This window comes from Melanostigma gelatinosum (assembly GCF_949748355.1).
Source record: "Melanostigma gelatinosum genome assembly, chromosome: 2".
Classification (NCBI taxonomy): domain Eukaryota; kingdom Metazoa; phylum Chordata; class Actinopteri; order Perciformes; family Zoarcidae; genus Melanostigma; species Melanostigma gelatinosum.
This window is the reverse complement of record NC_136635.1, coordinates 4,342,991-4,357,157: the sequence shown is the minus strand read 5'-3', so window position 1 is coordinate 4,357,157 and position 14,167 is coordinate 4,342,991. Positions and strand designations below refer to the sequence as shown.

General features: G+C 44.1%; 2 protein-coding genes across 2 annotated transcripts; both read left to right on the top strand.

Moving 5' to 3' along the window:
* Window positions 1-418: 418 nt before the first annotated feature.
* Window positions 419-3,112, top strand: LOC306789917 (alanine aminotransferase 2-like; the record flags this gene model as incomplete). The annotated part of the gene is made up of 6 exons (XM_079286002.1): window positions 419-465; window positions 640-814; window positions 1,419-1,574; window positions 2,008-2,120; window positions 2,831-3,003; window positions 3,093-3,112. 6 exons carry the CDS (start codon window positions 419-421, stop codon window positions 3,110-3,112), a joined length of 684 nt encoding a protein of 227 aa, XP_079142128.1.
* A 1,482-nt stretch (window positions 3,113-4,594) lies between these two features.
* mtfmt (mitochondrial methionyl-tRNA formyltransferase) lies at window positions 4,595-11,032 on the top strand. Its single transcript, XM_079281929.1, has 9 exons — window positions 4,595-4,903; window positions 5,988-6,185; window positions 7,457-7,579; window positions 7,880-7,982; window positions 8,076-8,151; window positions 8,238-8,329; window positions 8,403-8,481; window positions 9,494-9,567; window positions 10,284-11,032. The coding sequence occupies exons 1-9, from the start codon at window positions 4,725-4,727 to the stop codon at window positions 10,428-10,430; spliced, it is 1,071 nt and encodes a 356-aa protein (XP_079138055.1). The 5' UTR covers window positions 4,595-4,724; the 3' UTR covers window positions 10,431-11,032.
* Window positions 11,033-14,167: the final 3,135 nt, after the last annotated feature.

The following is a 14,167-nucleotide window of genomic DNA, read 5'->3' as shown; positions in this document are numbered from 1 at the left end:
GCAGTTGCTCCTTTGTTCGGTTTGTGTTCACACTGCAACATTTAACAGCGGACTAAATCTTGTAAACAAATGCCACGCGCGAGCAAACTGTTCACTCATTGGTCCGATTCTTATGCGGCTATGAAGGCTTAAAAGGCTCTGTTGCTTCTTTTTTTTTTTTATTAAGGGGGGGGGGGGGTGCGCGAACCCGGTCGGGATGTAGAAGGGGGTGCGCGGCCTAAAAAGTTTGGGAACCGCTGTGCTAACATAGCCGACACAGCTCCATCATCATCCAGAAAGACTCCATGTTCTCAAATAATAACTAAATAAAAACATCTTCACTAAGTTCTGAATTTATAAAATTGTCCTTGTGTGAGATGATCAGATTGATATGAAGTTGCAACCAGCAGCCACTTAGCTTAGCACGGAGTCGTGCGCAATGACTTCCATGAGTCTTGTCATTACCATGAGGTTGCCAGGCAATCAGTGAACAGTCCAGCAGCTGGACCTCAGGCTGAAGGCTTTGGTTCATAGGCCGTACCAAACGGAAGGACCTAATTGCTTCTGAGTTAATACATGTGTCTTCAGCCCCCTGTGTGGAGTGCCTTTTCATACTATCTGTGCTCCCCCTTGTTTCTTTCTCCACACGCTCCCACTCAGGTGTGGTTTCCGTGGGGGCTATATGGAGGTGTTGAACATGGATCCACAGGTGGAGGCCCAGCTGGTCAAACTACTTTCTGTTCGCCTGTGCCCCCCCGTCCCTGGACAGGCAGCAATGGACGTCATTGTTGATCCTCCCAAAGTGCATGAGCCCTCGTATGCTCAGTTTATTAAGGTGTGTGTGTGTTTGGTTTTCCTAAATCCATTAAGTGTGACGTTGCCTTCACAGCATTGCCATTTCTGAGGAACTAGCACTGCGACTCACTTTTGCACCATTGTAGAAGAGATGAGGGATGTCACGGCTGGCATCAAATATAAAGTATGATATTAAAATGGTAAAGAACAGAATTCTGTTATTCAAGATTAAGTTCATTTTTCAGTCTGTATAGTTTTACTTGCTCGGGCCTAAAAAGAGTCCAACTGAAATTGGACTGCATGTTTTGCTCCGTGCATGAATCCCTGACTACTTTGAGTTCTCTGTGTACCTAAATGAAGAACTTGTTCCAGGCTGAGACCAGTACGAGTATCATAAATGAGGCTTGTGTTATTCCATTCACAAAGCACCGTAGCCATGGGAAATGCAGTTTACTTATCTCTGACATTAGCAACTGTTTGGGGAACAGAAACACTGCTCCAAAACAAGACGTGGGTATTGGCGTATCCTTTTCAATCATTTTGCCTTCAGTGTGGTCAGGTCTCCCTCTGACGGGGACTAAATACGTTTGGTCTCTTGAATCCATTTCTTCACCTTGTGTATTATGTGTTCGGTTGGTGTCCAGGAGAAGAGCGCAGTCCTCGATGTCCTGGCTCACAAGGCCATGCTTACGGAGCGAATCCTAAACTCAGTGCCTGGGATCAAATGCAACCCAGTCCAAGGAGCCATGTATGCCTTCCCTCAGATCTTCATCCCCCCACGAGCAATGCAGGAAGCCCAGGTCTGTTGCTTCATGCATTCTCGAATGAGGGATTGTCCTGTACACACAGGTGGTCATGTCAAACACTTATGAGCAGAAATACAATGTACCAGAAATGTAAAATGTGCCAGAAAAATACAAAACTATCCACACCACTGTATGTCAGTAGAATATTCAGTTTTATTAATTCAGGTATGTGTTGAAAAGACCCTGTGTGGCCTGTTTACACAGGTGAGAGATGACCTGTTGTCCATGTCTTTGCCAGCTTGTGTCAAAACTCCAATCTCTTTATGTCATACAAACACTTATTAAATGCTGAGTCTATCCCAGCATGCACTGAATGTCCCTGAATACGTCTCCAGTCTGTGGACAGATGGGAAGCAGCTGAATAGAACCGAGGCAACATTCAGGGAGGGAAGTGACGGTGGATGGGTTCTCGTTCTGTTCTTTGCAGTCCCTGTCTGTGGCTCCTGACATGCTGTACTGTCTCAAACTGCTGGAGGAAACTGGCATCTGTGTGGTTCCAGGAAGTGGATTTGACCAGAGGGAGGGCACCTTTCACTTCAGGTGAGACGTGAACACTTTTGAATTTTGTTCATCAACATAATGTTAACTTGATATTTAAAAAAAGATTTGAGTTGATAATGTTTAGAGTCAAACAACCAATTTGTCTTGAAAGCTGGCTGTGATCTGATGAATGAGTTATCATTTCCTTCATTCATTAGACTTTTCTCTCACTGGGTTTCTTTTTATTCTGATGCAGGTGCCGTGTGCTTAGCTGAATGTGAAGTGTGATGCTCAGTCCCACATGCAATATGCAGGTTGTCATGAATTGTTTTTAGCACTATCAGGCTACCAGAGGAATAAACCCATTTCATTTGAATGGCCTTTACTCTCGCGCTACCCTGGGGATACAATGACTCAGCATTTTAATTAGGTGGTGCCATAAGGCTGGTGATGAGTACTTGCAAGGTTAGGTTACATTGAACGGTGTCTGGTCTGCTAAGCTAGCAGGGTACAACCATTTCCCCTCTGAATAATGAATGCTTTGGTAGTTGGGCTTTTTCTTCTTAAGGTAGTATTTGGTTTTCACTGTTGCTAGCACCGCGCCAACTGGTCAGGGCTCCAAGAACTGTCAACGAGCAGAAAAGCAGGGCTGAAATGGTGTAGTGTCCACTCGGCATTAGTTAGGAGAGCAAAGTCTTAAATCAAACCATGGCAGCTTGAGACACACTGTGTATCTGTTTTTACAGTGCGTCTGTGTTTCTGTTTCTCAGAATGACCATCCTGCCGAGCCCAGAAAAGCTAGAACTCCTCTTAGGGCAGCTGAAGGAATTCCACCTCAGATTCCTTGAAGAGTATTCACAAGAGGAACCAGATCCCCAGAACCACCCACGACCACCACAGGGAACCATCAGACCAACCAGACAGACGCTTCCATTGATAGCGTGTTTAATATGGCTAAAATTGTTGTTGTTAAAATTGAGTTCACTTGTTTTTTAGAACTTGTGTTACAGAAATATTGTGCCTTCTGCTCAGATAGTTTTGAACCCGTCTAGCCAGTGGCCCTCTCCTCAAAGCCCTGACTAAAGGAGCACACAGTATAGTGACTTAGGAAGCACAGTTATGAACTGATTCTCCTCTCAGTATCTGTCCGTCGTGCTCGCATTCATCTGTGCTCTGTGGCATACAGTGAACCTCCACATTCAAACATCTGCTCCTGTCCATCAACACATATCCATTTGATGGCTGCTGAAGACTTCAAACATCAGGTTGCTCCACTATTCGGTGCATGAGGAGCTGTATGCCTCTAGAAATGCCTCTGTAAGTGCAGCTGCAATGGTTTTCAAATGCTTTCTTTGCCTTATATAACATTAAATGGTCAGTATATATATTATATAGTGTGTCGCTGGTATCTACCCATGTAGATAGTTTTGTTCTGACTGCTTTTCAGCTATCTGTCTCCCCTATACAATGAATCTGAATGGAATTTAGTTTATGGTGATTACATAAATGACTCAACAGCAAAACAAGTCCTCCAACCTATCAGTGCTGAACCAACAGGCAGAGGACTGAGGAGGCAGGTCAGTAGTTAGTAAAATACACTTCACTCAAACAAGGTTCTGTACATGTGATCAGTCTGGATAGGCAAAAGTACGAAATCACTCGGCTGAGGAATACTCCGAAAACAGGGTTCGGGCTAACCCAACCACTACAGAATCTGGGAGTCAGCTTGCAGGACTCAACTTTGATCTACATGTATATATAATATATAGATGCCCTCACCACTTGTAAGAGTTGGCTCAAGGGAACAGTGTGTAACATGAATTGGCAGAGATAGAATATAATATTCATAACTGTGTTTTCATTTGTGTATAATGACCTGAAACTAAGAATCGTGTTTTTGTTAGTGTGGGGACTGCTGATCTTGCTGCCTCTTAGTTTTGTCTTGTGTGTTTGCTTTATGATAATAAATCCCATGGATTTGTTGTTGATTTGGGGCGTAACATCCTTGTGAAAGGTTTTTTTTATTCGGGGCAGGAATTTTTCCTTTTCCGATGTGAGGGTCCAAGGGCAGATGATGTTGAATGCTGCACTGATTTTAAGCCCTCTGACGCAAATGTGTGATTTGTCATGTTGGGCTATACAAATACATTTAATTGAATTTGATGTTGCCCTTCTCTTATATCCATTTTTGTTTTCAATTTCAGCTTTACAATTTCATCTTTTAGTTTGAGCATTTTCATTTAAGAATGATCTGTTTTTCATTGTCCCTTTCAAATGAATGATCATCATTGAATTCTAGCCTGATTATTCCTAGTAATGTAATAAGATAATATACATGTTTCAACTTTTTCTCTTTTCATTTTCTATTTGGATATCTAATTTCAACCATGACCAAAGCTTTCCCGTATTTGGTGGTATAGGTCAGGATATAAGTAATTGGGTGGAACGTCACACTCCTGCGCAGTAGTGGGCGCTATGAACCTTCAAGCTGTTTGCGATCCGCCATTTAAACCGAGGGAAGTAGAAGACGGATGTGGAAGGACAAACATGGCGGCGTCCTATGGCGATACATTTAGGGCAAATCGATTACAGTCACAGAAACCTTCCCAATGGCTCCACTGACACGGACCTGGTGTTGTGAGCTGAAGCCACAGCTGTGTTACGATGTGGACGACCGGCAGGACGGCAGGAGCTTCTCTCCGAGTCCTCCGCCCCCTGCAGCGCTGCTGTCCGCAGGCGGAGGCCTGCAGGCTGGGGTCGTCATCCAGACCCCCGTGGAGGCTCCTGTTCTTCGGCTCCGATCAGTTTGCGGTGGAATCTCTAAAACTCCTCACATCCAGCAGGTGCGTCCTCTCCACGAGAATTGACTACACACCGCCAGTGATACCGATGTGATGGAACAATCACGTTGCATGTATATCATGTATGAATGTATTGTACATGTAAACATAGTTGGACGTAAGACAAAGCGACACATTGAGCTGCATCATCATTCTACAACGAACATTGTTGATAAAAAAGAAGTCACTGGAGCTTCCATACCATCAGTTCACGACACTACTTTCTCTGTTTAGTTACTTTGACAGTTAATTGTCGAAAGTGTTTTAAAGTAGGGCTGATAAAGTAATGATATTAAAAGTAAAAATATGATCTGTCGGCTGGTCTTGGGATGCAGATGTTCAACAGGTGTGTCTGCAATGACCACTGCTGGTCCAGGGTGTTTTCTAGTGCTGTGGAAACATTCTCCTCAAAGACTACATATCAAAAGACTACATTTAAATAGGGTTGGGTACCGAAAACCGGTGCCGGTATGGTACCGGTTCTTATATGTCCGGTATCTACCGGACCGAAATGCAACGTCGATTTCGGTGCTTCCTTTCGGTGCCTGAGCCGATTGAAATACTTTATGTACACTACTCTGATGACTCCGTCCTAGGTTAGCTCGTCACTCATAATATTATTACAACCGGCCGAGCCGTGCGTGCTTAGAAACAAACCGCTCCGTCATTCTAGCGACGCTTCGGCCATGATTTATTGAAAAAACCAAAGAACGAGATCTGTCATACGGCTGGCAGGCTACTGACTTCCTCCATCGACATCCGGGTACTTAGCGCTGCCGCTCATAACAAGCACAACGACACAGGCACGCGAAACTTTCTTCTTCTTCTTCTTCTTTGAGGTGTAGTGGCGGTTGGCAAACGACGAATTGGCGCATTAGCGCCACCAACTGGTAAAATAAACTAAGTCAGGAGAGGTCTTATTTTGCAAGAGAAGGCAAATATGCTCATACTTCTGCAAAATAATTGCTGGTTTGAAGCTGTAGTGTGTGTACAGAGTGTGTGTTTTGTATTTATTTTATCTATATTTATTTAAGTATACTGTTAACAGTGAGTGCGTGATAGCTGACCTCCATGTTCTGTTTTCTAGGAGCTCCGTTGAAGGGATAGTGGAGTCCCTTGAAGTTGTCACTCTGTCTGGGGACGTCCCAGTGAAGACGTTTGCTCAACAGAACCAACTAGCAGTCCACAGCTGGCCCCCCCACAATGTGGATGGACGCTTTGACGTTGGGGTGGTGGTCTCTTTTGGCTGTTTACTCCATGAGAGACTGATCAACAAGTTTCCATAGTGAGCATTTCTTCAGTCATGTTGTCCCCTAAATGTGATGAGGCCTGAATCTCATAGCTGCCACTGGAGGACCAAGCTTTAAACTAAGAACTGCAACAATGTTTTCATCTTGGTTTCTCTCTCACTCCCCAAAGTAACGGAGAGGTCTGTGTGTGGATCCATCTCTAAGAATAGCTCAGACAGCTGGCTGAACACCACGGGATTTCATCTCATTTAGGAGCATTATTATTTAAAGACTAAACTTTCTATATTCAGATCATTCTATTATTTACAGATGTATCTAAACTGTATCTAAAGATGTAGTATTTTTCTTTTCCAAAAAATAATGTCACTACTTATTGTACAAAAAGGAGCTCGTTACTGACGATAACGGCATCGACCCTGAGCTCCTGATCCAACAGTTAAGGCTAGTGAGTTCATCACACAATGAGTGGGTAATGGGTAGCAGGTAGTGGGTATTACATTTATTTCACACCGTTCGGGCCAATAAACTGATGACGCTGAGCGGGGTGTGATGGAGTCACAGTGGGCAGAAGATGAACATTCATAACAGTCTTCTTGTTCTTATCTCGTTACTTCTATTTAGCTCTCAGTGGGATGAACATTGATCCATCGGTGCTCCTCATCGAGCATTAACTAGCAGTTCAGCTCCAGCGTTCTTCCTCAATGACCGTAGGATGATTGGTTCTCATCTGCAATGTTATGTGAAAAGTCAGCTTTCTACGTGTAGATCTAACATTCGTATATTTCCTCGTCAACTACTTTATTTCCCATTCAGTGAGATTCATAACGCTTCAACAGTGTTTACGGTGATCGCTTTAGGACTCTGCTGCTTCACTGTGGTGAGTGATGCTAGCTAGCTGACCAGCTCGATAGCTAACGGTCCCGCCCTTCAGAGCAATCTGCCGCTTGTGTTCCTAGACGCTGTGCATCGGCTGAGAGAGGGAGGAAGACGGCCGAGTGGACCATGTTAGTCACTGTCGGCGATCACCACGTCTGACACCGGTCACATGGAGAGCTGCTCTGCACCCTTGTTGAAGAAAACCTAAGCTGCATAAATATATAGATCTAATAACATTATTATCCAAAGGCATCTCAAAACTGGAGAGGTGACCACAGTAGAGTGCAGATCTCTTCTGCATCATGTGATGGATGAATACGACCGGAGCTGTGAAGCGGCGGAGTAACAATATTCAATGTAGATGCATTAACAACAGGGTGAGCTGCATAATAACTGTGTGTGTGTCTGTGTACACACTCATTCATTGCAGTGGGATTTTGAATGTTCACCCCAGCCTGCTGCCGAGGTGGAGAGGTCCAGCACCCGTCTTCCACACCATCCTGCACGGTGACAGCGTGACAGGGGTCACCGTCATCCAGATCCGCCCTCACAGGTAAACAAAGGAAACCCCTGTGTCCCTCCGGCTTTTTGTCCTTCCTACAAACAAACTGGCCCTTTTCACACAGCATGTTTAGGGCAGGGCCGTAAATCAGACTTGTGAACAAATAGGATTCCTGTGTAGTCACAGAGCGGAGCACGGTTGTTACACGTTGTGCTGAAATCACTCGCTGGGAAGCCGTGGTGCCACAGCTCTTGGGTTTGGTGTGAAAAGGCAAACCGCTTAATGGCAGATCTTTTCCCGTGACAGTATTGTGTAGTCTGTGTTAAAGGCGCTAATGTCTTCATCCGCCAGGTTTGATGTGGGCCCCATTCTGAACCAGGAGCTCCATCAGGTCCCTGAGAACTGTACTGCTGATGAGCTGGGAGCGGCCCTCGCCACTAAGGGAGCACATCTGGTGAGTTGTTGGAACACGCCTGGTTAACTAGTCCTGACTGACAGGATGCTGATGTCGTTTCTTTGTTTGTTTCATTTGTCTTCTTGTTTGCAGCTCATTGACACGTTCATGACACTGTCTGAGAGATTGGCACATAAAAGGGAGCAAAGACAGACGGGTGCGACATTTGGTAAGTAAGTCTGAAGTACACAGATTCAGTCAAGCTTATCATTAAAGAAGCCTTCTTCTGTCTTACACCTTTATTTCATTCAATAGCCCCCAAAATCACCACATCCATGAGCTGGGTGGTGTGGGAGGAACAGAGCTGTGAGCAGATTGATCGTCTGTATCGTGCCATCGGATCCCGGGTGAGGACTGCTCAGGTTGCGCCACGGAGACCCTGTTGGATGTCACTGTGATGATCCTGCTCTCTGCCAACAGATACCCTTGAGGACCACATGGATGGGCAGGACAATAAAACTTCTGGACTTTGTAGGAAAATGTCACATTTCACTGTTAGGTAAGTTTGATTTATTGTACCATGAATGTCTTGACCGTAAACATACACCAAATATCTAGTTCATGAAATAAGCCTCAATCCTGTCTCTGTACATCTTCAATATGCTCGACTTCGGACCACTGCCTGCATGCGTGTTCCTGTTGCTCAAACCACGTTGTAGTGAGTCAGCACCTTTGCACTTTGCTTTCGCTGGCTTGACAAAGTCTGACTCTGGGTTTCTTCTTCAGGCTCTGTGTTCCCATATAAGAGGGTGTTAACATCAATGAATGTGTCATTTGACTCTTCTACTGCACAGAAAGGGCCAGAATGTATCTCATTTCATGGGCTAGTAACCGTTGTCGTGATTACCAGCAGTGAACCAGTCGTGTATGCTTCTGGAGCCAGTATAGCCAGAGAACACTAAGAACATATTTAGTGAAAGCAAGAACAACTTTGTATACATGTGTATACATAAATAAATCTAATATGGTGATCCACATAGTTGTTTTCTAATGGAACATACAGCATACAACTGAGGTCCACCGGATTTAGCAAGACTGGGGCCGCTGTCTCCAAACGGCGCCTTTTCTAGCTGATTTCAATCCCAAACTTGACACCACGTTGAAAGTGCAGCATAAGGTTCCACTCTCACCTATTCAATCCAATTTTACTTTTACAGCCCAATATTACAGATTTGCCCCTGAAGGCTTTACAATCTGTTCAACATACAACACCGTCTGTCTTTGCACCCCCGGGACGGGCTCAGGTGCAAGATGGTGTTTGATGTCATCTGGACAGAAAGAACAACAAAATAAAATGACAACATAGCCGACCCATATGAGAGTCAACGTAAATCTACCTTCATGACAATGAACCCTCTTTGGGCTCCACAAAGCACAGCCCTCTGGAGACGATGTGTCTGGAGCCTGTGGAGCCTCTGAGCATGAGGCCAGGGGGCAGTGAGATGCGCCTGTATGTGTGTGCTAGTAATGAGCTAAGACGCTGAGCTGTCACACGTCACTCACGTTTGCAGATCCCGGGAGGAAACCGGTGCCTGGTTCACTGAGCTATCAGAAGGAGTCCAACACTCTGGCTGTCTGCTGTAAGGTCAGTTCAACTCAGTTTAAACACCTCCACACGTGTCTGCGCCACCCCGCCGCATGATGATATCAGTTCATTTGAGTTTGTGTTTTTACATGATGCGTAGATGTTCTGAGCAGCAGAATCCAGACGTGATAACCTGTGAGTGTCTACTCTGATAAACAGACAGTAAAGGCTTTTTGGCAAACACCTTGAAGATGTCCAAAAGCAGGGCGTCTCAAGTTGTCATGCCAAAGCCAGTCTACCAGATAACGAGCGAGATCCTGGTCAGACGATAGCCGGTGGCTTCTGCGATTGCATTCCGTCTCCTTTGCGCTCCACACAGACTGTTGACCTGCATTCAACTCTACACGCGTAAAGCAGATGGTTTCAGACACATTCTCGTCCCGCTTGGTACGGATTCTGCATATGATTTGAGATCACGCGATGCTTCCAGCTGCGTTATCTGTGGTGATGTACAGAAGGCAGAAGACATGACATGTCTGGACCACATGTCTGGACCAGACATGTCACTTTTTTTTAAACGGCTGTTAAATAAAGCAGCATTTATTTCCGGGTTAAGAAGAGAAAGTGTTTGTAACAGACTAGTGAGTATGACATGACTCTGCTCGTGATAGAATGAGTGCTATGGAAATGTACATTATTCTGAATTCATCAAGACAAATGAGCAGCAACTTCTGAAGGGAGCTAATGAGAACCCTTGGTGTTGATCTGTGTTTCAGGATGGCTGGGTGGGATTCAAGGCAGTGCTCCTGAAGAAAAGGCTGACAGCGGCTGACTTCTACAACGGCTACCTGCATCAGGCGCTGCAGCAGAGCCCCTCATCAGACGGCCGGACGACTGTTTGTCAGCCGGAGACGAGGACCTGAAGCACATCCGATGAGAGAGAACTCGACGTTGTGATGCAGCGGGAATCATCTTCTACAGACATGACATCACCGAATGTCATTTATTGTAGTTAATTTGTTGTCTGTTTTAAGACATCTGCATGTACAGTTCATAAATGCATGTGATGTTGTCTGACAGATACAAGGGACGACCATGAACTCATTATTTCCATTTTAACAGCTGCTAAAGAGAAATGCCGTTATTTACTCTGAGATCATGTATTCCCTCCAGAGTGTCTGGTTTAGTAACGAACACAAAAACATATTTGGGATGTAAATGATTGACAGTCAGGAAGTCAATTTATTTATGGACTGTGGATTCTTTTGCAAAGAATGGGAGATCATCTGTTCATTTTTCTTATCTTTGGCTCCTTTAATAATGACAAACGCAGGTTCTCAACCTATGACATCGAAACTCTTATGCAAATAATGCAAGTGAGTTGTAATTGGTCTAATATTGCAATCAGTTGAGTTCATATATATTACAATGTTATAAATATGATTTGGTTTATTTTAAATACTGATCTCTTATATGTTGAGTAACATGAATGGATACATGCTCTGAATCTGATCTGTTAAACACAGTCTCCTGGCCTTCAGTCATTAGCCTCGCAGCTAACTTTAGCTGCTTTGAATGCATAGCACCAGACCCATGCGTCTATTGTTAAATCACAGCTTAACTGAAGATGTGATCAATGGACTCCTTCAGTGGCACGGGTCAGACTGCTGGAGCCAGGTGCTTGTCCAGATCTGTCTCATCGTTGACTTGTTTACCCTGCTGCCCTCAGCTTTACCTGAACACACTGTTCAGTATGGATCGCCACCCTACTGCCCACACCTAGGCCTGTTACGATGATCACATTGACTTATAGTCAAATAAATTGAAACGGCCTCGGGCGTTGTTACGTTATTGACTTATTTTACAATATATGACCGTGATGATGGTCATTGCATAGCCTTATCTACAGCATCTGTAGCACCCTTTACAGCTCTTTATTTATGACGGGGTATCTGAGGACTACTGGAGCAGTAACCTCTGGTTCCGAAGAGCCTTAAACCTGCATTCTCTCTACTGGCCACCAGGGGGCCACTGGTTGTATAGAAGTCTGAGACAATGATTCTACTTCTCTCAGTAAACATTGTAGACATGGGTTTATGGTCTCAGTCGCCAGTTTCAAGTCTTATTCAATACAGCACGATGTTCATGTGGTAACTTATGGTCCATTTAGAGTCAAACGGACCATAAAGCAGGGCAGGATACTTTGTGATTGACAAGTCGCTTATGTTGTTGCTTTGCCCTTTTTATTAGCAAAAGTACTACAATTGAGGAAGTGTATTGGCAGTATATTGCCTGTTCGGGCTAAGGAATGAATGACTCCATACCCCCGTGCCACATGTCTGTTAACAGCCTCAGAGTCCATCATGGCTGTGGGTTTGTTTTAGTTATGTTTGATTTATTTACGTTCCAATTCCATTGGCTGAATATTCTCAAGATTTAAAAGTTCAATGCTCTTTAAAATGGTGAACTTGCATTATTATGCTATTACAAATAAATCAGTGGCATACAACGGTCTTGACAGTAATATTATAATATTATTCATTGCAATTATTTCTGGGACGATATAGTTATCGTGACAGGCCTGTGAGGGATTGATCCACCAAGCCTTGTGATTAAAGGACCACGTGCTCAACCCACTGAGACCGAACCATCACCATGGCAGAAATGACTCGATCCACATGTCCAACATTCTTCTGTCCATTCATAGCCTTCATCCATACTTCTCTCTGGTCAGCAGCCTGAGGGGCTCCGGTTAGTCGTTCTACCACTTCTTAAAAAGTCATCTCTCTCCTCCCTTTCAAGTAACTGTCCAATCTGCAAACCTCCGTTTTTGGCCAAGTGCTAGCTGACCTGCTCACTGCTTTCCGTGTGGGGGAGGAGTTCACAGTTTGGCGTGGCTGGTTTAGAGGCCGTGGGTCTCCTGGCAGTTTGAAGCGTGTTTGGCTTGTTTCCTGTTGCTCACCCGGAGTAGTGATGTTCAGCTAGAGCCTTGGCTGAACGCAGCTCCTCTGCTGAGGGTCCTCTGGTCTACTGTCTGCGTCTCTCCCGACGCCTGGGAAGCTGTGTTTCTGTGCTCTGGCATTTGTTATGCCAGGCTGAGCACCTGCCCTCCCCTCCCTGGATCAACGGCTGGCTTTTCTGTTTTTTAAACTCCCCTATGTGTAATTGACTTTGTTACTCTGCAGTCATTAGTGATCCACCTACAGATAGAAATGCTTGCTCTCCCTTCTCGCTGATCCGTGGTGGTGGTGTCCCTCCACTGATGCCTTACTGTACAGCATGCAGGGTGTCATGAATAAGGTCTGGTGTGTTTACATGTGGTGCAGTATTTGACTCACAGCTTACTCCTTTCAGTGCCATTGTATGATACAACTTGTACTGTCTGTCAATAATAGAATGTATAGATATACTTAGAATCCGGTCTCCTGTGTGTGAGGGATTTACTCTTATCCATGATCCGTTGTGTCCTCTGCCACCTGGTCTCGGGGACCAGCTGGGATCCATGGACAGACGCAGCCTTTATGAGTTTATCCCCAGCACACCGTTACATAGAAGATGTGATAAAACATGCGGCGCGTTGTGTTTGTATTTTAAGCTGAGCTAACCACAACATCTTCAGTGAAGACAGATGAGACGTATGTTCATGCTGGTCTGAACAGGGCCTCGGGTCCTCCAGGCTGGAAAGCAGAGCAGCTGGAACTACCTGCCGGGGTAACAAGCAAGCATGCTCTTTCTCCTCATTTGAATCTTTCCTGAAAACACATTATGTCAGAGTTACATTTTCTTCAATATTTTGTATATTGTGCTTAACTGCACTTGCTCTTTTAATTGCATAAACTTGCTCCTTATTCTTATCTCAGTTATTAATATTTTATTGCACTTTTACAGAAACTTAGACAGTTTTATAAAAAGTGTCTATTGGTATTCATCTGATGGAGAATGTTGTGTTGTTACTTCAGCAGCCTAGTTAGTGTTTGGCTCTCTTTTCTAACTGGCACACTGACTTGCTTTGGGTAAAACAGACAACATTAATGCAAATAAATCCTTTTTTGAATTTTAGAGAAGGACATGCTCCATTAATAAAAACATTTGACCCAATTGAGACTAAAATAGACAGGCTGGGGAACATTATGGGAGTCTGATAACACATGCTTCAGCGATGACGTCTGAACGGCCAGCAGAGAGAACATCTCTGTTCACAGCTGATTTGTACCAAAGTCATTATTTTTGGTAAAAACGTACAGGCTATGTTTTAATAAAGAGCGTCAGTTTCTCTGAAAGGTTCACAAAAAATGTATTGAATGTTCATAATACAGGTTTGGTCATAGCACACTACCTATTTATTGCTTTTTTATATATTTGACTCATATTTCTCTGAAGTTCAACAGATCTATTTTTATTTGTATTTGTAATGTTAGGGTCGTTATGGATTCTTTTCCATTTCCAGTGTGGTTTATTATTTCAGATGTACTTTATGTTGATTGGATTTTAGTCAAACACTACGTTTAAGTTATCTTGTTGCTCTGAAGGTATTCAATTTCATATTCAGCTGGTGCGTCTTTTTTCCTCATGCATGTAACGTGACTTATTGCACTACTGTTTGTATATTGCCAACATTGTCATTTTGAGTCTCGCTGCTCTTTTATAGTTTTCTATTCTT

What these genes read in the sequence shown, in the direction of transcription:
- mtfmt (XM_079281929.1), top strand. Translation starts at nt 4,725, where the DNA reads ATGTGGACGACCGGCAGGACGGCAGGAGCTTCTCTCCGAGTCCTCCGC. An exon ending in ATCCAGATCCGCCCTCACAG is followed by an intron (nt 7,580 to 7,879) that starts GTAAACAAAGGA and finishes TTCATCCGCCAG; the next exon opens with GTTTGATGTGGGCCCCATTC. An exon ending in CCACTAAGGGAGCACATCTG is followed by an intron (nt 7,983 to 8,075) that starts GTGAGTTGTTGG and finishes TCTTGTTTGCAG; the next exon opens with CTCATTGACACGTTCATGAC.